Here is a 23,259-nt window from a genome sequence, read left to right on the forward strand (position 1 = left end):
ACACACACACACACACACCGAAAGTGCTGTAAAGCACTATAGAGCGATATGTAAGTCTAAGTGCCAGTACTATTGATGTAGATTAAGGAATTAGGATGAATTGTTCGTAAACTATTGATTAAAAATTGGAAATCAGCGAGAAGTATTCAATAAACACTGAAACCGAGAGTAAGATGGATTAATAAGTTAAGATGCACTGTCTGGAGTTTGTGCTTTATTTTCTAGGGCTGCACCTTCTTATTTCTAGCAATTGTATGTAATAACGTTTGTTTATGATGTCTAATGCATTTTATGCAAACTCATTTTTTGTAATTGTGTTCAGTCTTAGTCTCTTTGAGCCATAAATCTTTCATTATAGATTACTCTCCCCCACAGCACTTTATTGGGGATATTTAAGCCACTGTTTGTTATATTATCAGTAATACATGTCATATTGTATCCGCTTTTAATTGTTTGGAGCATTTGACTACCTAATATTAAAAATGTTCTGTTCAGGGTTGAACAAACACATCATAAACTGTTAATTGAGGAGGAGTATTTCAGCCAATTAAATAAGTAGGGAAAGAGCCAGCAATGCAGATGTATACCCATTTTGGGAAAGATGGAGAACGGGATGGGCAGGCACAGAACAGAAGCTACAATGTTCAGTCCAGAATCAGGATAGCACAGGTTCAAGGAAATGGTGTAAGACAATGACAGAGAGGCAACCAAGGTTCATAGTTGCTGGTAAAACATGAAATTATCATGAAGTCTGTTACTTAGGCCATACACTGGCCAATAGATACTGGGCACAAAATTCTGAATCAATTACTCATCTTTATGAAATGGTTATTTTATTTCTCCAATGTACAGATCTGCATATGTCTCACTAGCAGATCTGTACATTGGGGAAACAAAACAACCATTTCATAAATGCATGGCACAACATAGGAGAAGAAACCCATCAGGTCAGGATTCAGCAGTCCACCTGCATTTAAAAGACAAAGGCCACTCTTTCAAAGAAAACAAAATCCACATTTTGGACAGAGAGGACTGATGGTTTGAAAGAGGGGTCAAAGAGGCCATCTTTGTCACAATTGAATAACCCTCTCTCAACAGAGAGGGGTACAGAGAGGTTACCCTGAGGACACAGATAAACCTCCAAGCGGCCTCACAACTCTTAAAATAGGGGTGTAAAACTTGCGGCCTGTGGACAGGATGGTGACCATGCCCATGCCCGGTTTAGTGAAGGGAAAAAAGTCATGCTATGTCATATGACGATGCTGTGACGACATGAATTTGACACCCCTGTAAAAGAATACAAATACCATACCATAATTGTAACATGAGTGTATGTTTTATGCTATGTTTTGTTGCGTATAATTAGGTGCAAATGAAATATTCTGAAGTCATCTATTGCTTCCCCAAATGGCATAGTGTGCTTTCACTGCCATTGTCCATTATTCCTTCCAATGCGAGAGCAGAAAAACATTCAACACCTCACGCTCAAGATCATTTTCATAGTAAAGTGATACATGTGGTATTGTGTGTCACATGACTTCTGCACTGTAAAAACCTTTATTGCTTGATTTAATACTTGGCATAAAGGTAGACACAGAGTACAATATTTTTAAAACGTATGTATGCAACCTGATCATTTTTGTGACTAGGAATATAATAGATTTTTAATAAGCATGGTATTGGGCTTGAACCCATAAATACTTAGTTGTATGTATGGAAACAAAATCTGAGTTAATAAAGTTCTCTTGGCATTATTCTGTTGCATAAGGATTCTAAATTATTCTCTTTTAATTGTGAATTCAAAGCTGAGATCCACATATGGTGCCATTTCAGGCTTACTGCTTTGAAGATAAAAGAGTGCAGAATACACATCACTGAGTCTAACATTCACCCTCTTTCCTTTGCTTTTTCTCAGGGGATGAGCGCTCCTATGATTGCACAACACCAGCAGAAGCTCAGACACAAGCTGGGATGGAAGCTGGTGGAAGAGGGAGCCCATGTTGCCAAACATGCTCCATGGTCCAGCTTAAGAAAATCTTCTGGGGAGTAGTGGTGGTTCTTGGAGTCTGCTCTTCCTGGTCAGGTTCAACCCAGCTAGCAAAACTGACCTTTAAGAAATTTGATGCACCCTTCACTTTGACATGGTTTGCAACAAACTGGAACTTTTTATTCTTTCCTTTGTATTACATTGGACATGTTTGTAAGTCAGCTGAAAAACAATCTCCCCAACAAAGATACGGGTAAGAGGGAGTTGTCATAATTTACTGTATTGTCATTTATTCCCTTCTTAGATGTTTCATTAAGCTACTTGGTAAAAAAAAAAAAGGACTGCAAATTATTGGCCCAAATATTGGAAGGGGATAGAAGGAAGATAAGGACGTTGTAGAGGAAGGCAGAATTTACATTACACATTTCTATTAAAAATAATTGAAATATCTCTATGTGAATATCTACACCCTCTCTTATGCTTTTTGTTGCTGTTGTTCATTTATAATTGAGCTAATTAAAATAATAAATAATTTAACCGTCTTTTTCTTTATGGCAAAAGATAAGTTATAAGATAAAAGCTATAAGATAAAATATCTTCCCTCTAACAGTCATAGATATCAGAAGAGTCACATGAATTTATTTTACCTAATGTCCATTTAAAGATAGTCATTTAATTTTAGTAGAAATACGTTATTTATGGTAATTCACAATGATGGGTGCCCTTTATAATTTTACTCTTGAAGACCTGTTTTTATTTTTTACGTACCTTTGTGTTTAAGTTGGACATGGATTAGATGCAGTTTAGATAGATGATATACTCTTTATAGTACATCTATAGAGTTGATATACTCTATAAAATGAAAATGTGGCAACACGAATATGTTTTTATTGCTGCTGCTGTACATAAGTTTCCATCTATAAATGGGGGACTTGTCTAGATAATTGGAAGGCTGTTCACATCCATTGGCAGATGTTTTATACTGAATTAAAGTGAGCAAGATCAAATGCAGAACTTGAAGAGAAAAGCAGTGGTGGTGGAATTATCCACTATATGGTATATAATAAGCACATAGCAATGGAAAAGTATCTATTCCACAATATGACAAGATTCAATTTTCAACTTAAATCGAACACTTTATGGTAAGGCTTATCATATGGAAACGCGAAACATGACTACAGTAAAGAGTTCATAGCATCTTGGGTTGATCAGAAAGACGCAGTAGATTAGTAGTTTGTTTCTGGCTCTATCTAAACACTGGACATTTTTATTCAAGAGCAGTCCTCCCCTCAGAGTTGCTGATATATTTTATTCTCATCACATGCATTGAGAAATATTGCTCTGGACAACAACATTTCACTGGAAGTCTTGTGGAACTGATTCTTATAGGATTTGTTTTGGAGTTCTATTAAGATGGATAAATTTTGGAAAACAGGAGATTGGCATTAAAACCAGTGGCTCTGTTGTATCTTTTCTTGGTTCATTCCAACCTTTTTAGTTTTAGGAGTTAATGCAGGAGTTTTCAAACTGGTTCATTGCTAACCAGAAGTCATAAACAACTTGGATGGGTGTCAAAGGTTTCAAAACATAATCAGGCTTATACAGGCAAAGTAAGGAGTGCTCTCAAAATATCGACATTTTGAAGGTTTTGAAACCATAATTTCTGTTTTTGTGCTTATTCAATTGCTTTTTCGTTTAATGATTCAAGCCACTACAGAAGAGACAGCCCCGAAGGAAAGGAAGTAAAATGTTAAAAAGAAATGTGAATTTGAACTAATGTGTCTGAAAGGATGGGTTTTTGCACGGCTCCAAGGAAAAATACCTTGCAGCATTCAAATCCAAAAATGTACATATAATACAACTCAACTTTTTCCTGAACATACAGCACCAAGCAATTTATGTCCCTTCAACTTTATTGATCTTCAGCTTCCAGCTACCTTATCCAACATGAGCAATGATTAAAAATGTTAGCATATTTTGCCAACATCTGGAAAGGCATTTCCTTGCTTGCAAATCCTAGGTTCACCAGAATACAGCTAGCTTTCAATATTTTATCTGCTTTGGTATACCCTTAAATATTTTGGGAAATTTTACTACTGCCATTTAGTATTATTTTGCAACTGCAATAGGCAAACATGTATATCACCATTGATGATTGGCCTTGTTAATGGGAGTCAGTTTGGTGGCTAGTGATTAAAAGAGAGAGACCATGAATTCTAGTCCGATCTTATCCGTAAAAGCCAGCTGAATGACTTAGGGTCAGTCTCTCTTTCAGCCCAGTTCACCTCATAGGGTTGTTGTGGAGACACTAGGAGGAGAAAAGTATATTAGATATGTTTGTTATCTGTCAATATCATGATCCCCTGAGGAGGAATTTGTCCATCTATATTACAAATATATTCTATGGTTTGCTGTTTAGATTAAAAACAGATAGGACAAATAAATGCTGAATGAGTATATTTATTGATTAAAATAATGCCTCCATTTCAGTAGTATATTAAGATATATTTCTCATTTGTAAGCATGGTCATCTGGGAAGCCCTTCACATTTGTTTTATTCATTTGCACTCACTTAAGATGGTATTTTTAAAAAGGCAGCATAATGTGCAGTTAAACTAATTGGATGTTTAGTTAATTTTGAGGGGTTTTATGCTGCTGATGTGTTTTAAGATGGGATTTGTGGTTCTGTTTTTCACAGACTGATTCAATAATTAATTTCATAAAATGGAAAAAGAGAGCAACAAATATCAGCCAACTGGCCTTTTTATTTGAAGGTATTCATGTTGTAAATTGCATTATCACCTTCTGTAAGGAAAACATACTGCTGTAATGAATGTGGTGAAGTTCCCTTTCAAAAGATTTACACACTGAAATATTTAGAAAGAAGTAGCTGATTTACGGAGAAGATGCTGGCCATCCCAGTAATGGGCAGAGAAATGTCAAAAAATGAAGCGGGAGAGGTGGGCCTTTACAAGAGTGGACAGTTTTTTGCACTCTGCCTATATCTTTTGGGCTTTAGTTTAGGAAGCTGGCTGCAAATCAAGCCATAACAAAGGTTAGACTGTTGAAGGCCAGCCTGTATCTAATGAATCTGGATAGCAAACTGGGATCAGTGAAGGTACTTGCAGTACAGATTTTGTTACTTCATTATCTTAAGGGTTTAGGTGTGTGCTAGTATGAGATCCTGTGAGATCCAGAGATTCAGTGAGATCCGCACTGAAATAATTTCTCCAGAAAGCAATTGCTCATTCTTTCTCCTTTTTATTTTCTTCTCTTCAATTTTTTTCTGTAGGAGTCTGATTTTGTTATACAGGTAGTCCTCATTTAGGGGATCACAATTCAGATCAACAACTTGGATATTAAGTGAAGTGGTCATTAAGTGGAACTGAAACTCAGATTTCCTTTGCTTTATAGAGCTGTGAAGGTCATAAATTTGAGGACTGGTTGTAAAGTTTCTTTTTCATTACCGTTGTAACTATGAACAATCACTAAACAAGGGCAGTCTCTACATGAGGATTACTTGTATATAACTAAAATATAATTGTCTCAAAGGTGTTTTAGGGCACCTTTGGATGACTGAGAATCTCCATAAGATCCTTAGTCATTCTGTGCAATAGTACTTAGACTTATATACTGCTTCATAGCTTTACAGCCCTCTCTAAGTGGTTTACAGAGTCAGCATATTTGGGTCCCCAACAATTTGGGTCCTCATTTTACCCACCTCAGAAGGATGGAAGGATGATCCAACCTTGAGCCTGTGAGATTTGAACTGCCAAATTGCTGTCAGCCAGCAGTCAACAGAAGTAGCCTGCAGTACTGCACTCTAACCACTGCGCTACTTAGCACTTGATTTGCCCAGCAGGCCTGGCAACTGCAGGAAACAGGACTTCCCTCACACTTTCCTGACAAGGGACAGTGAAGAGAGAAATTCTCTGAAGTAAAATGGGTGATTTCTACAGGCATAATGGCTCTTCCTAGAAGTTGCAAAGAGGGTGGAAAAGGTTGTGGATAGAGGGGCTTCCTGGTCACTGGAATCAATCAGAGCCCAAGCCACCAGATCTTGTGTATCCATCCACATGCATCCCTTTACAACTGGGACCCGTTTCTTCCCTTCCCTGTCTTCATTAGTACAAACTCTTGATTACTACAAAAACAAAATTCAACCGGCTTGGGCTGATTGATTTGATCTCGATTTCAAAATGGGCAGATACAAACATGCTTTATGTTCATAGACTTGCCTTGTCTCTCTCTCTTCTACTTTAGGATACGTCAATGGTTTTTTCCCCTCTTTAATAAAAATAATTTAAAAACTAAGAATTAACTTTGTATCAGCCAATATAAGGCTTGTTTATTGCCACAAACTATTATGTTATTATATCTCATTCCAATTATTTCTTAATGAAATTGGCTCTGTGGGAATATATTCATTATCGAATAGGATAAGGTGATCTTCCCTAGAGTCTTCTGAATTGCTTTTGGTATATTTACTTAAAAAACGATGACGCACTCAGATGAATGCTTAAATTATATTTGTAGATTTTTTTTTTTTAAAAAAAAGACAATTTCATTATCTTCTTAAATCTTGTCTAGGCCCAAACATGTTGGCCTTTTCTTTTGAATTAATACATGCCATGTATAGGCTGGATAAAAACAATAAGATTTGAAATGCATGGCATTGTTCATACTGATTATGCTTCTTTGGACTCTGAACATTTGTTGGTACCAGCAAGTGAAGAAAGAGTAGTGTGTGTGTTCTGTTTATGCACACACATGTGCATGTGTGCACATGTACATGTGTGAAATGATGGTGATTTCGAAGGACACTGTCATCTGATTTATTTTTTTGACAGTAATCAGAAATTTAATTGTTAAAATCTGTTCTGGTACCAAAAATGCTTATAGTTAAAAATACAAGTTTCTTTTAAAATTGACTGATTTATTAGATTTATAACTAGCTTTTAGGCTTTGATTTAGGCCTTAGATTTTAGTTATAAAGCTGCATTAAGATTAGATTTATAATCTGATTCAGGGGCTCAAGGGAGTATGTTCTCTCCTCCTATTTTACTCTGTAAAGATACCCTATTTAATAGATTGGTCTGAGACAGAATAATTGTTCCAAAGTTAGCCAGTCAGTTTTTATTTATTATTAATTCATTCAATTTCTATAGCTGTCCCATTCAACCAAGTGACTCTGGATGGCTTACAATTCTAAAATTATAAAACAATTAAAACAGTAAAAACATTCAGAAAACTTTCCATGACTGAGGGTGCGCTAGAGGTTTTTCACTCAGCCTTTGAACCCTATCCATTGCTAGTTAACAATGCAGCTGATACAGAATAGGTCAATCTTAAAATACTATTTGATGAACTTCCTAAGGATCTATTGTTCTTTTCTTCTTTTAGGGAATGTTGTCGGTTTTTTGGAGACAACGGCTTGACACTGAAGGTATTTTTTACCAAGGCAGCACCTTTTGGTGTTCTTTGGACCCTCACGAATTACCTGTACTTACATGCAATAAAAAAAATAAACACTACGGATGTTTCCGTATTGTTCTGCTGCAACAAAGCTTTTGTGTTCTTGCTTTCGTGGATTGTTCTCAGGGACAGATTCATGGGAGTGAGGGTAAGTGGTTAATCAACTATCTTTTTTCTTGTGGCTTAGAGGTTAATATAACTGCCTAATATGCAGGCAGCTGAAGTTCGAATCCCAAGAGGGTATGGCTAGCTGATGAGAGCGAAATAGCTTGAAATAGATCTATACTAGTCTCCATTTATTTCTTTATCAATAAAATGTAACATAGAGATAGAGAAAATTGGATGCATCGCAACTGTGGGCAGTATACAAATAATACAATACAAATAATAGGCATCTGGAAAAATAACATAAATTGTAACTAATCCATCATCCCCACTCTATCCCAAGGTCTGAAAGAAGAGCCAGGTTTTAAGAGCTATTTTAAATAAACAAAGAACAGGTTAGAGGTCTTATGAATTTCAGTCCTGATAACGATCTGACATATTAAAAGAGTTTATCTACAGAAGGCTTAGTACAATATTTGAAGAATATTAATTGCACATTCAGAGAACATGTTGAATCCGTAGCTTTGAAATAGTTCAATGAAACTGAATCAGAGGTGGGTTCCTACCGTTTCAGACCTGATCAGCCGAATAGGTAGTAACTGGGCAGCCTGGGTCACTGTAACCGGTAGCGACCCAGACCTGCCGCGCCCCCAAACTGGTTCTCCTATGGCGGCACCCTCTTGTTTTATTCATTAAAAAATGGAAAAAAAAGTTGCAATGAAAAAATTTTCATTCCATTTTTTAAGGTTTTGTGCATGCGGAGACCTTTATATTTGCAAATGCGTACACACGTAGAGAGTGTCTCTGGTGTGTGCGCAAGCAAAGCGAGTGCGAGCAAAGTGAACGCACAAACACAACATTTTTGCACACCCCTATCTGGCAGTATTGCCAGCAGCAACCCACCCCTGAACTGAATAATATAAATATGAGATATTATTGTTCCCTTGATTCCACTGGCTTCTTCTACCAGGAATGCAAACAGGTTTTAAACAATAACAAAAAGACCCTCTCTCTTTATAACTAGAAATATGTAACTTCAAGATCCTAATCAGAGTGTCTCCCCCAAGAGGCATTTTTTAAGCGGTCTACTCTGTCTAATTTTTATCATGTCTTTTCAATTAGCCTGTTAAATCGGTTTGACTGTATCTTAGTTTTCTTTTCAAGTAATTTGCTACACCCTTTTTTGAGCTTATATTGTGAGTCAGCCTAAGAACTTAACTATTATTAAAAAGCCTATCAGTGTTGAAAATAATAAAATAATATATTATTTTAAATATCATTGAAATATTATTTTAAATATCATTTTTTTGAGTGTGAGGCCGCCAACTAATTAACGAAATGTCATGAACTGTGCTTTCCTTTACATTTTATGCATTTTCATTATTGGTTTCCAATAATGTTTCTCCATTTTTAAAAAAAAGTCTGGGTGCTGCTTCAGTGGATTGACGTTCATTCTTAGTTATGATGATAGCAAAATTACAGAACAAGCATTGTGACATCACAACTTAAGCTATGTCCTTTTGTATTTCTCTTGCTAAGTTGCATGCAAGTACATAACAGCAGAGTCACATCACAGTAATGCATTGCCCATTTTGACATTTGCCTCACTTGGCATCTCACAGACTTTAGGGTATATGAATGTAAATATTTCTTCCAATTAAAGAGCACATTGCTGTTCTGAAAGCTATAATTCTTTTATCTGCCAAGTTACAGCAATAGTGAGAAGAAGCTGCTTCAATAAGGCAAACAAAGCAATAAGGAGACCATTCAGACCAAAGTCTCACTATTGAAAATATTTATCAACATTTGTACAAATATTTTTGTAATAAAGAACAAAGTGAGTTCACATTTACTTTCATCTGTTTGACTTAGAAGGCCAAAAAGAAAAACTATTTGCCTTTTTAAAAAGTAATGTTATTTAATTTGTAAACTCAGGAAATATAAAGATTTTTCTTGCCAGGTACTACTTACATTAGGGGGTTCAAAGTCAAATAGTTACGAATGTTGCAGCTTTTTTATGGTACTACTGTGATCGATACCACACAAAGAGACTGCAAGATAGAGTTTTTTCCACGGGTTTGGGAGCTGAGAGACATTGGGATTAGCCAATTTGCTTGCAAATGCAGCAAAGAAGTTTCAAGGACACAAATTCACAAAGCCTCACTTTCTAATGACTTTTAAAAATTACTCATTAGCTATTTCTAAGCTATTAAACGCCTTCAGAATTGCAAGTTCGAAAATGCTGAGTGAATCTGCCTTTAATCCTGAATAAAATAAATTTTAATCATAAATTAAAGAATTTAAAGAATCTGAAATAAATAGCAAAAAGTTAAATAAGAATTTGACCCTAGAAAACTATTAATGGACAAAAATTGGAATATTTAAACTTTTACAGTAAGAGTTTGGAATTAATTATAAAGAACAAATAATTTATCATGGGAAATAGATTCTGTTTTCATTTTTATAAGAAACAGCAAAGCAATTGTTCGCAATGTCATGATTTTAGAAACAGAACACTAGTGGATACTAATGTTTTAGGCAGAGGAAAACTTTCAAAATTGTAAAATGTTGCAAAACATTATAACAATGAAAATACTGAAGGAGACCTTTGAAAAATGTAGTCAGAAATTAGCAACAATATTTGTAATGATATCTATAGATATCCAGAAACTGTTATAGACAAAATGACAAGGGAACCCTTTCTGAGGGTTCAGTGCTTCAAACATATAGATCTGATAATATACACAACTGTTCACAATTAATATCTCAATAATAGCATGTTGATATATAACTATAAATGGAACTCCTGCTAATTTTGCTTTTTGTCTTTAGTAGCCTTTGGTTTAATCTCGCCAAAGAATGTAAGATGTATCTGGAATGTACTCATTTTAGTTAGGCTTATGAAAGATTTCTTAATGCTGCCTAAAGTCTTAGGAAAAAACACAGTTTAAAGGTGTTGTCTGTGTTACCAAGTGTTAGGGGGACTTTAGAGCCCATTAACATTTTGCTTCTGTGTATCCAAAACAGATTGTCGCTGCTATACTTGCTATTGCAGGGATAGTTATGATGACTTACGCAGATGGATTCCACAGTCATTCAGTTATTGGAATAGCACTTGTTGTGGGATCTGCGTCAACATCAGCTCTTTACAAGGTAAGTATAGTAGTAGTCTTAAATCCATTAATCTACGGATTTTAATTTTGGGTATACAGCCCAACATTGCATGACCAAATGTGTCCAAGTTCTGTTTTCAGTTCAGTTCATCCTCTAAAGAGTCACAGAGCTTCTACAGAACTAAAATTTCACATAGACTAGAGGTTGTTGAATCAGGTTGTTATCCCTATGGGAACTAGTGTAAACTTTCACAGCTGGTTTATGTTGGACAGTGTTGGGCTCCAGAGTGCACTGGGCTGTTCCTAAACAACAGATTTCTTGATTTTTGCTAGCAATGTAGACTGGCTAACTTTGTAGACTACCTTGCCTCTGAAAATGCCAGCCATAGTTGTTAGCAAAACTTCAGGAAATCTGTTGTCTATACATAGTCACTAAATCCTGAGGCTCAACACTACCCAATCTATGGGAACCATTTAAAGAAAAATTGTTCACATTTTATGTTTTAAAAAAACTGTATAAAAGAAGAGATCCTGGAGCTGTTGATGGACCAGATTCTGCATCACTTCCATTTCTACAACTAAAAAAAGAGCTTAGAAATTGGTTAGTGAAATCTGCTTACAAGATGCTGGTTTATAACACAATATATAATAATAGGATTAGATAAATCCACTTCTGTTGCTAGCATGAAAAAGGAAAGTGAGTGCATGAAAGAAGGAGATTATCTTATCTACTGATTAGTGGAGATTTTTTACATCAAAATGGAAATGTTTTCACTTTGGAAGCAGGAAAAGTACAATAGGTCATAAGGGATGGATAAGGAAAAGGCTTTTAATTTCTGTTCCCTATTCATTCACTCTGACAAAAAATTCAAAATTAATCCCAAAATTATGCAATGTTGGTATTATTTGAAAAGCATGTGTGACTTGCACAAATGTGCTTTTATACAAGAAGAAAGTTAGATTGGAAAAATTTTGAATAGGGGAAGGAAGAGAGAACACCATTATCTTCCACCAAAGGAGTATTCCAGCATATCTTCTTAGTCTTCAGTCTGGGTATATAATGACTCTACAATTAACTAATGGACATTGGTGTTCATAAGAAATGTTTAGTTGGAAAATTTGGAAATTATAGTCTATATCATTTGTAGACATTTTGCAATCACACTGTCATGAATTTCTTAGCATAAGGAATAAAAATTGTTTTAAAAAATTAAAGCAAAAATTTAGAAGGAAAGTCATTCTATTCAATGGCCTTGTGATACAGGAATGGGTGGATTACACATCAGTGGTGGGATTCCAAATGTTTCCTACCGGTTCTAAAAAAGCACACTTTGCAGGTGTGCTCCGCACTGAAAGACCATCCTCGGTGTCAGTGCTGGTATCTGAGCTGTTTTTTAACTCAGTTGAGGCGTGGCAATCTGCTCTGCATGCGAATCAGCTAAGCTAAAAAAACCAAATGAATATAGGACATGAACAATTGGGGTGGGAGGACAGGGCCAATCAGAGATGGTATTTGCCAGTTCTCCAAACTACTCAAAATTTCCACTACCGGTTCGCCAAACCGGTCCAACCGGCTGAATACCACCTCTGTTACACATTATATTAATATATAATATGCACTGATCACCTAGGATATATTTGTTTATAACCCAAAAAGCAACTCTATTTATTAAAAATAAGAGATTCCAAAATATATAAAAAATGTAAAAGTTGAGAAGATAATAAATATTTGGAATCTAGTAATGTATGCTTTAGATAATATAACATTCTTTCCTGATAATTCAGTGATCATTACCAGGTACCCAAAGCCCAGTAAGCTGATTTCAGCATTAATATAGGTTTTTTTTCTATATGCCAAGGACTATTTAATAAGAGTTGTTCTATGACATTTGCTTGTGATAAATCATAATACTGGCAAGATAACCAAAATAAGCCAAGATTTAAAAAGTAAGGTTTAAAGGCTGAAATCTTAACCCCTTTTAAAAGGAAACAAAATACAAATACAAAAGTCCATATTAACTGGCCATACAAAACTGGTTCTTATATGTGAGTGTATGTAAAACTAGAAGTCGGCTTTTACATTAATATTCTATAAATGAAACTTGTTATAGCTTTTAAAATATATATTTTGAAATACATTATCTGAGAAGTACACAGGAGCAGCAATCCATTCTATGCAATGGCATTTTGTTAGCACATCGATCCAACCCAAAATTTTAAAAAACCATGAATCTCTATTGTTCATCTTGTAACAATTTGCAGTTATTCTGTAGTAAAGAGCTGGAAAGAAAACAGAAATTACAGGGAGTGATCAAAGGATGTTATTAGGATAAGAATCATTTCAGCAAGAATTGTCCAAGCATTGATAATTTAGTTTTGTATTTTATTCGCATGTATGAACAGGAGTATGAATGGATTGAAGTAGCATATAAGTCCAAATAAATAAACAGATCATAAATAGCAATGACATATCTAATTAATAGAAAAATACATACAGTAAAAGTTTAGGTACTGCTAGAAGAACATTGCACTGATTTTGTATTCAGCATATATTTCATAGCGAAAGGAATTACACTAATGACTGTGTTGTCAGTGGGAAAGGCAGGGGAACAAAAGGCAGAGTGGCACAAGAAACATGCAAAAATCAGGGTATAAGTCCTGTTTTCATCACAATGTTACCTATGTATGTATATCTGAACAAATACATACACATACGCTGCAGTACAGTACTGCTTTCATCATTGACACATTAAAAGCCTGCAGATGCCAATCACTGACTGACATTAATGACCTGGAAGCTGTTCAAAGTAGGATCTTCCACCTGCAGTTAGTCAAAGCCACTTTGACAGTTTCTGTTTGAAGTTCTATATAAAGAAGCAAGAAGTTATAGTGCTGACATTGCTGCAGAGTCCATAGTACTTTACTTTATCTGTGTTACATTGCATCCATATGTGTGGCTGTGTAGTTCTTGGTATTTGGTGAGTTTGGTTGTTTTCTTGCAGATATTTAATTACCAGGCCAGGTAACCTCATCATTATAATCACCATCATCTGCAATAGAAAAATCAAGCTCAGCAAACACCAAGAAACCAAGAGTTTGGTCCTGTGCTATATGTGTAACACAGCAAACTACAGATGCCAGTGCCACAACTACTTTTCTTTGTCATTAGCTCATACAAGCATTAGGCTCCACTCTTACATAGTGATCCACAATATATACCTATTTGTAGAAAAAAATATGTAACTGCAACAATTGGTATTTGCCAACAGGACCTATCACAATGGGGTGTACAGGTAGATATTGGCAAAGATGGTTCAATGAAGTTCATTAAGTAATCTGCTCAATTTCTTTCTAAAGGTGAGGTGGGATTTATTTCAGTGAAATGAGCTGCATTGGGTGTGAAATGGAATTCACCTTCTGTCTGAAAGGCAGTTTGTTATTCCATAAATCTAAAAGGTGATTTTATTATAAAGCTACACAGAAAACATGTACTTTAGAAATAAATACACAATTAGCATTCATTATTAAACATGAATAGGATTCAAATTACATGATATCATTGAGGTTATATGGAAATCAAGTGAAGAAATATATCTATTCTCAATGAAAGCAGTGATAATTATGGGTAAATTTGCCACTAATTCATTAGCTCAGGAGAATCTTGCTGATATAGAAATTTCTTCATTAAAACATTATTCAATTTGCAACCTTAATGTTTTACATGCAATTAAAACAAAATGGTAATTTGCAGAAGATTATATACATCTAGCTGGTAGATGTGTCCCATGTTTACCACAAAATTTGTTGAAGAAGTTGTTTTATTGTTTGTATCAAATAGCAAAGATTGAGAACAAAACTAAAATTAACTTGTTTGTCAGTTCACGTTATTTAAAAATGCTGTACAGTATTATAAAAAAGGCTATGAAACGGCTGTTAGTTTCTGATGGTTAGAATAAGTAACTTTTATATTGACTACTGCTAAGAAACTGCAGAAAAATCAATATTACAATTCTGAAAGGCACTTCTGTACAATATTGCACTCATTTATAGGAATTTACATAACAATCTTAGCCCTCTTTTATGTCTATTACTATGAAATTATAAAATAAACAAGGCAGTTGTTTTTTTTTCCCTTAGGAACATTTCTAGCCAATCTTCAAGTCCAATGCTTTCAAAGAGTTTAACATGAAATTGCATTGCCAAATTTACAGAAGTCTGCAGGATATCCTGGAGACATTACATTTAATGTACTTATAGCCTCTTGATTCCTTCCATCTTTCTTGGAAATGACAGAATAGATCAAGAATGGATTGTAATAGAAGTTGTTTACCTGAAAACCTCTAGCTATTTCTGAATAATAGTGTAAATAAAATTCTTTCTCCCTCTCATGTAATATACATTATGTAAGCATGTTTTAAATTAGAAATACACTTTAAGATAAGTGTTTAAAGAATTTCTTACCATGTATGAACAATGGTTTTTGTTCTTCAAATTGTTTTTTCTCTTTCTATTACAGGTTTTATTAAGCTTCTCCTGGGTAGTGCTAAATATGGAGAAGCTGCCTTATTTTTGTCAGTGTTAGCTGTTTTCAATATCCTTTTTGTTACCTGTATTCCTGTCATTCTTTACTTTACCAAAGTTGAATACTGGAGTTCTTTCGATGCCATTCCTTGGGGAAGCATTTGTGGATTTTCAGTCCTATTATTGAGTAAGTAAATGTTGCTTAATTATAATGAGGCATCTTTATAGGCAATTATGTTAAATAGTCTTAAGAAAAAGAGACTGCAGATCATACTTAAAACCTACTTAATCAAATCTAATTTAATTTAATTCAATGCAATCTGAGGGGGGGTTGTTTAAAATGATGCCACTACTCCTAGATATTAACAATGGTTTCTCATGTTGCCTAGCAGCTATTGAGAAGTACATTGCTTCAAAACTAAATGTAGTATATAGCCATCATATCCAGTGGTGGGATTCAAAAAAATTTACTACTGGTTCTGTAGGCATGGCTTGGTGAGCATGGCAGGGGGAAGGATACTGTAAAATCTCCATTCCTTCCCCACTCCAGGGGAAGGTTACTGCAAAATCCCCATTTCCTCCTGATAAGAGTTCCGCTGGGACTCGGGAGGCAGAGAATAGATGGGGGCAGGCCAGTCAGAGGTGGTATTTGCCGGTTCTCCAAACTACTCAATTTTACGCTGCAGGTTCTCCAGAACTGGTCAGAACCTGCTGAATACCATCTCTGATCATATCTAACAATCATTGCAATTTTATCTTCCATAATATAGTTGCTCTAAACCTGACATTTAAAAGACTACTGCAACTATTTTATCTAAAAGAAAAGAAACGGTTAACCTATCACACTGATTTGGTGAGTAAAATATATATACCCTGTTTTCCCCAAAATAAGACCTCCCCGGATAATAAGCCGAATTGGGCTTTTCAGAGCATGTGCTAAAATAAGCCCTCCCCACAAAATAAACCCTCCCCTAAAATATTTAAGCGCATGCACAGCTGGTCCCTGCCATTTCCTGGGGGGAGGGGGCAACATGCCCCAGATGCCCCACATGCACTCACCATCCATGAGGAATGACCTCGCGGAGGCCGCTCCTACAAGCCCTAGCTACCATGCCCCTTCTCTTAGTGGTGGCCGCAAAAGAGCAGCAAGCCCAGTGATCTCTGGATTAGCTGATTCACAGGCCGAACTTAAGGGGCCTCCTGCACCTCAAAAATAATAAGACCTTCCCAAAAATAAGGCCAAGTACTTTTTTCAGGGATCAAAAGAAATAAGACCCTGTCTTATTTTCGGGGAAACACGGTAATGAGCACAATATGTGTATTGATAATGTGCTTTTCTATTGCATTTAATAGATTTGACATTTAATATATTATTAGATAGAATTAGAGCTTAGCCTTGAGAAAATAAATTTGAAGGAAAATATACTAGCATTCTTCAGGCACCCAACAGGTTATCACATAGAAGAAACTCGTGGTCTCTTTAAGACCAAAATGTAGGACAGGCCATGGTGGCTAATATTGTTATGATATTGAGTCAAAAGACCATTAAGAGATTGACAGTTCAGCAGTTGAAAACCCAAGGATGAGCCACATGATAGAATGAACTCCCATCAATTTGCCCTAGCTCCTGCCCACCTAGTATTTGAAAGAATGTGAATGCAAGTAAATGAACAGGTACCACTTTGGTGGGGTAAACAGCATAGAGATGAAAGGAGCCTCCTTGGGCTTCTCCTGTGCAATGATTGTGTCACCAGCTAATCCTTTCAACCAAGAAGCACGTTGATATGTGCTTCGGACACAAATTCAGTAGTAGAACATGCAATGGACAAGTTGCAAGAAAGAAGATTCTCATGAAATTCTAGAAAAAAGTTCCTAATAATAACTAAGGTTTTGAAAGTGGAACAAATAATCACCTCCTTGGCTACTCTCCACTGGGCAGGCTGAAACGGACATTTGCCAGAATTTTATTTGAATTCTTACATTGAGCAGGGGGCTAGAGTTAGTATTATCAAGGAAACCTCTTTCAACTCTAGAATATTAATTCTAACATCACTTATTAGATTCCCATCAGCCATGTGCTCGGGTTTCAATGACTTACACAATGACAACATAATGGTTCTCATAATGTATTAGTAAGCAAGATGAAAGCAGTTCTCTTCTAAAATTATCTATCTTAGTGGCCTTTAAATGTAAGCAAGAGCTGTGTAGAGTGTTTCCTTATGTAAAACTATTGTGTAATTCCTTGATATTCTTCTATGCATATAAAAGGATTAAGTGCAGCAACAAGGTAGGTATACATTACGGATACATCATAAAATATAAAAAATTAGCCAATTAAAAACTATTTTCACCATAATACATGCAGTTTGAGTGCTTTCTGAAGTAAATTTAATTTGGGAAGACAAAATGTACAGGTTTGAATAAATAAGTAAGAGCAGTCCTGCAGTGCATACAGTATCTGGTACTGGATCCAGGTGTGTTCCTTGGCATGTGATACACAGTAGTTTCAGAACTACTGTAGTTTGATCTTTATGTGCAAAGGTTTGTATCAATCTAAATGTGGCTGCTTAAATAACTGGTTAAATCTGTAAAAAAAACAGATTTAGAACCAAAATAAAAGTAATTTTAAAATGGAAAAATGTTATTTCTTATTTCAGCATTCAATATTATATTAAATTTTGGGATTGCTATAACATATCCTACCTTGATATCTCTCGGATTGTACTAAGCGTACCTGTAAATGCTAGTAAGTATACTTCTTCATTAAATCATATAGACATACATGTACAGGCTGATTAACAAATGATATATAAATCAAAATGTACATGTTTTATATGTAAAGTAGAATACATTGTATTTAAATAACCGAGCTTATTATAGCAAATGTTCACTGCTTTCAATTTCATAACATTAGCCTTTATAGCATTAACCTTTACAGTAAAGGTTAATTTGTGGAAAATATTGATTTCAAGATTATTTGCAGTTTTTCTCTCGATACAGTATTGAACCTTAGAGCATCACCGATTTGTTTCAGAAGACAAACAACAGGAAAATCCCTTAATGGATTGTTCTCATGTGGAGTTTGGAATGTGATGATTTGTAGTAGTAATTTCCTGCTTCATAATGTCAAAATATTTATATTTTGTTTATGAATCAAATGTTTAGTAAAAGAATGTATCTTCTTTTCCTTTGGTGTATGTGGCCAGTTCCTATTGGCTGCTTCTGGTTACAAATTCCTTCCTTGGTGACATCTAGGTGTGCTGCTGGATGGTTGTGTCAATCTAGAATCTTAGGAAGCTACCACCTCCATTATGCATTTTTGGAAGCACAAATTAGAGTCCATATATTTGGTGTGCTCTGGCAAAGTAGTGTTTGTCTCATTCAAAATGTGTGTTTGATAATCTTAAGAGCACTTTAAAGAACTTAGAACATTACTCTCTAAAAAATAAGATTAGCGCTCGGCATAGAAAGTCAATTTGTTTGGAAAGGTAGTGTTTTTTTAAAGTATAGAGTTCCTGCTGCTACTACAAGGCATACTTGTTAAGTTTTTTTTAATTTGCTCAGTCTATAGACTTGATTGCTCAATTTCACATCTTAAACTTTGTTGGTAATAGTGTTCATAATGGCAAGTGGGTGTGATGATTACCAGTCACATCCACCAGCAATTTCCAGAAGCTGCTAGATAAGGAATAGATTGGGAGTTTTGGCAAGTATACAGTTCCTACTCAGAGATCCTACTGATTATGAAGAGCCAATATCACAACAAAAATCAGTTCACACCAGTATCCCTCTTTCATATAGGAGAGTTGGTTGACAACAATTTATAGCAATAACAAATCTTATCTGTAAGCTGCCAGATCCACTTTATAGGGGAAATGGGCGGCCTAAAATGTAAGAATAAAAACAATTTTTGGCAATCTTTAAAGCATTAGTTGCCACTATCTGCAAATAAGGATGCTTTGATACAGAGTGAAGCTAGCTCAGAACTACCCAAGTAGAATGTAGAGCATCAGCAGTCTGGTAGCCTTCACCGGGTACCTTCCCATTCAAAGAAGAGAAGTCAAACACCTCAGTCAGTTGATAAATGCCTGTTCCACTAAGAATGTTCAGTTTGATATGACTTGGCTACATTTATGGGCTCTTGGTTTGTGAGAATGAATCCAAAGCTTTTGCTATTGCATATGTACTACTTAGATATGTTTTATTCCATCTATAATGTTATCTGTTCAATATTTTATGCAGTGTTGATCACTACTCGAGTGATATGTCTTCAACAGTGTCCGTGTAATTGCCATTGTCATAATTGGCCTGGGCTTCCTCCTGCTGCTTCTACCAGAGGAGTGGGAGATTGGTTAATAAAACTCCTTACCCGCCTCAAAGTACGAAAGAAGGAAGAAATTCCAGAGGGAAAATGGAGACATTGTTTCGGGATTGCAAATAAAAGTAGAAGAACACGCCCCTCCATGTCATCTTTCACACATTAATATATTTTATGAACATTCTTAATATTGTATACTTTGAATCATAGCTTTTTTCTGCAAAGCACATATGTTCAATACAGTAAATATATACAGATGTACAGTTTTTGATAATAATAAGAGTCCAAGACATCAAGTTTCAGCATCACTAAATTGCTGCACTGTTCACATTCACCCTTTCACTTGGGAGAACTCTCTAAAACATGAAACTCTTTTTAAATGAATGTATGTATAAAGTAATGATCTTTGCATATATGATTTTATTGATAAATCATGAGATGGAGGGCATACATTTTGAACATTATGTACTGAATAATACTTGCACACTGTGATTTATGCGTGTGTGCATGCACACACAAATATATATATATATATATATATATAAATATACAAACCATATATGAGAAAACAAATATTATGCTTATGTCATAAGCTTATTTTTTATGAGAGCTGCACATGAAACATTTGCAAACAAACCAAAATAAACTATTTTTGGGGAAGAAGGGGTGGGAGGGGTGGAGAAGTGTTTTGTGAAGATAAGTGCACTTGGTGCCAGATTAAAAGAAAGTAAAAATGTTAGGTTTGCACTGAAGCATATGGGATTAACTATCAAGAGAACCAAAGTGCCATCACAAAGGCATACTCTTGAAACCCCACTAACATGAATGTGAACAGTGTAAGAGTACAGGATACTTTGTACAGTGTGTTATTTTTGCACCATACACTGTCTGCCTCAGTGGAGGTTGTGCAAAGAAAGTTCTCAGGGGAACAAATTAAGTGTGCATGATTGCAGTCCGCGCTAATATCATGCAAAGGAAAATACAGTGCCTTCTAAAGAATTTTAGTCCAAGTGTCTGTATAGAAATAGAAACTTTGCAAGTTGCTTGTATTGATTTTTCAACATGAAGAATGTGTTCCATAGACACAGAGCTTTTGAAATTCACAAGAAATCAAGGAGTGCCTACTTCAAGCTACTGATTACTGGGAGTGCAGACTATTTGAGGACTACTATGTCTTCTGTTGCGGCCAGATTTATTTCCCACTTGCATAGATCTGGAGACGCTCCTGACCTGCATCTCTGTGAGGGAGAATCAAGCCGTACATCCAAGAACCATGCTTAAAAACTAACAACAAAACTTGCAGCTGTTTGGAAAAAAAATGTGTACAATAATGAAAATAAGTGAATTGCATTTGCTTTTATTCATTGCTATTTTTTAAGGACATCAAGATACTTACATCAAACATAAAATATTTTAGAAAACTTGTAAGCACCATGCTGTTTACTTGTACAATTTGGTTTGCCATTGGATTTCTATCTGTGATAGATGATGTGTATGTGCAAAGGAATAGGCGATGGTGACAGTTTACTCTTTTTGAAGTTTACATTGCTGCATTCAAAATGGAAAACATTATTTTTCAATGTTGCCATAACCCAATAGTGTATGCTACCTCCTTGGCATTTTTGAGTCAGATGGAGGTGGCTCTCACTTCTAAACTTTTTACTGAATCAATTTCAGATTCAATTATCTGCTTGACAAAACGAATAAAAACTATTGCAACTTCATATCAAGTCAATGGCTTTTGCTTGCATTTCTGTTTTATAGTGAATTACATTAGTTTTACTTAAAAAAAACCTGCATAAAATGTGTAATAAAAAGTGGAAAAACAAGTACTAAGACTGTCAAAGGTTTTCTCTGGGTTATAGTAATTTTCTCAACCTGCTTAAAGCAATGTTTTAAGTATTGTTTTTGGATTTTTAAACAAGTTATGTTAGAACTGGATATTAGCACATATTTGTGTAGTATTTTTGAAAAAATATCAAAGAAATTTGATGCTATTACAGCTTAGTGACATCTACCTCAAATGTGCTTGTGCTTAGAATTTTTTATGGTTTCTTTCCCATTAATATTATCAAATTCTTTATTATCCCTCTACACTTGAAATTTATTTCCTTTATCAGCACATGTGAGGACAATAAATAAATGCAAACTATTGAGAATTAAATTTTTCCCTTTAGATAAAAAATCCTGAAGAATGTAGCTATATACAATATGTATCAATTTACATATTAAATCTTGAATAACATCAGATTTTGTAAGGAGAAAAATTGTAGAGTACATTTGATTCAAGATTCATGATTATATTAAAAATAATGTGATACATGATTTAAAAGTAAAATATCATTATTGTATATGGAAGTCATTAATCACTATTTAAAACATAATTTTTTAGAAGAATATAATTTGGATAATTCAAGTACGGATCTTTACAGCCGATCTGGGCAATTGAAGAAATTCATTTTTTACCAAACTCACAAATAGTTTATACAATAACATAAATCACTGCATACTTTTTTTTCATTTTTAGTCATTGATTTTAGGATTTTAGAATCAGGGATTAATTAAGGATTTTATATGCTGAGCACAACTGAGCCAAAATTAACCACTTAACATCCCATTGATTATATTGGAAGAAAATTAGACATTTATCTATTTATTACATCTATAATATTTTAGAAAGTTTTCCTCATTGTAATACAACAGAATGGTGTAATATGTTAAAAGGTTATCTATAACCAAATATTTCAGAAACAAGAATGATTAAAGATATGAGATCATATTTATTAACCTATCTATAGATCTTTCATCTATGGCAGAATGATAGCAAATAATAGTATTCTGAGGATTTCTTTGGTCATCAACTCCAAGCCATTGTTATTAGAGGAGTCTCAATGCAGAGTCCAAATAGTGTACTTAAGAAATGGTCATATCTTAAATATTTCCAGTAAAACAAAATCTACAACTATCTCTTGTCCAAAGCTGTTCCTTCCCCTAGAACAGATCTCTTTGTAAAGTCATTTCTCCTGTTTTAGCCAAAATAAGTTTTTAAATTTTATATATTAGTTCTAATTTTCATATATTAGTCCTAATTTTTACTCAGAGTTTGTGGATCAGCCAACCTTCTTTACTTGAATAAAAAATGGCTAGTTGCTACATTACTGACTGGAGCAGATGTTCCTCAGATCTTTCTCCAAATACACGGTCTCAAACAAAAAAATATTTCCCATCATCCACTACACAATCCTTTTAGCTGACAATGCCAGACTGAAGACAGGCCCTTTGAATGCAAAACTTGCACCCCAGTTTAGCTACAATCGATTTTCAAAAAACACAATACTAAATATCTTTGAAATCACAAAAGCTGAAACTTGCAAGTTTCCATGATGCTGAAGAACTATAAAATTCACTAATGGCTTTGGATTATTATTATGCACACAAATGAGCCACATCATCAGAAATATTCAAAAATATTTAACAACAATAACAAAAACAACCACCATGAAGAAGAGAGAATTTCTTCTCACTTCATCAGTAATTATTTTTTCAGTCTAGGTGATTTAAAAGCTGGGGAGATGAAGTACTTAAAAAAAAAAAAATGCTAGAGCCGAAGCAAGGAATCTGAAGTTTGAATTCTCACTTACCAATGAGACTTACTGGATGATTTGGGACTAATGGTACTGTTTTCATCCAGTTTATTCCCAGAGATACGTCTGGGTTCTAAATGAAGATAAAATGAGGGG

At 34.8% G+C, this 23,259-nt stretch overlaps 1 protein-coding gene across 1 annotated transcript; it reads left to right on the forward strand.

The window, feature by feature from the left end:
- The first annotated feature begins 1,930 nt into the window (after positions 1 to 1,930).
- SLC35F3 (solute carrier family 35 member F3) lies at positions 1,931 to 17,933 on the forward strand. Its single transcript, XM_032216465.1, has 5 exons — positions 1,931 to 2,240; positions 7,391 to 7,610; positions 10,595 to 10,720; positions 15,197 to 15,388; positions 17,859 to 17,933. Exons 1-4 carry the CDS (start codon positions 1,972 to 1,974, stop codon positions 15,260 to 15,262), a joined length of 681 nt encoding a protein of 226 aa, XP_032072356.1. The 5' UTR covers positions 1,931 to 1,971; the 3' UTR covers positions 15,263 to 15,388; positions 17,859 to 17,933.
- The last annotated feature ends 5,326 nt before the right edge of the window (positions 17,934 to 23,259 follow it).

The sequence above is a fragment of the Thamnophis elegans genome, chromosome 4 (genome assembly GCF_009769535.1).
Source record: "Thamnophis elegans isolate rThaEle1 chromosome 4, rThaEle1.pri, whole genome shotgun sequence".
NCBI lineage: Eukaryota > Metazoa > Chordata > Lepidosauria > Squamata > Colubridae > Thamnophis > Thamnophis elegans.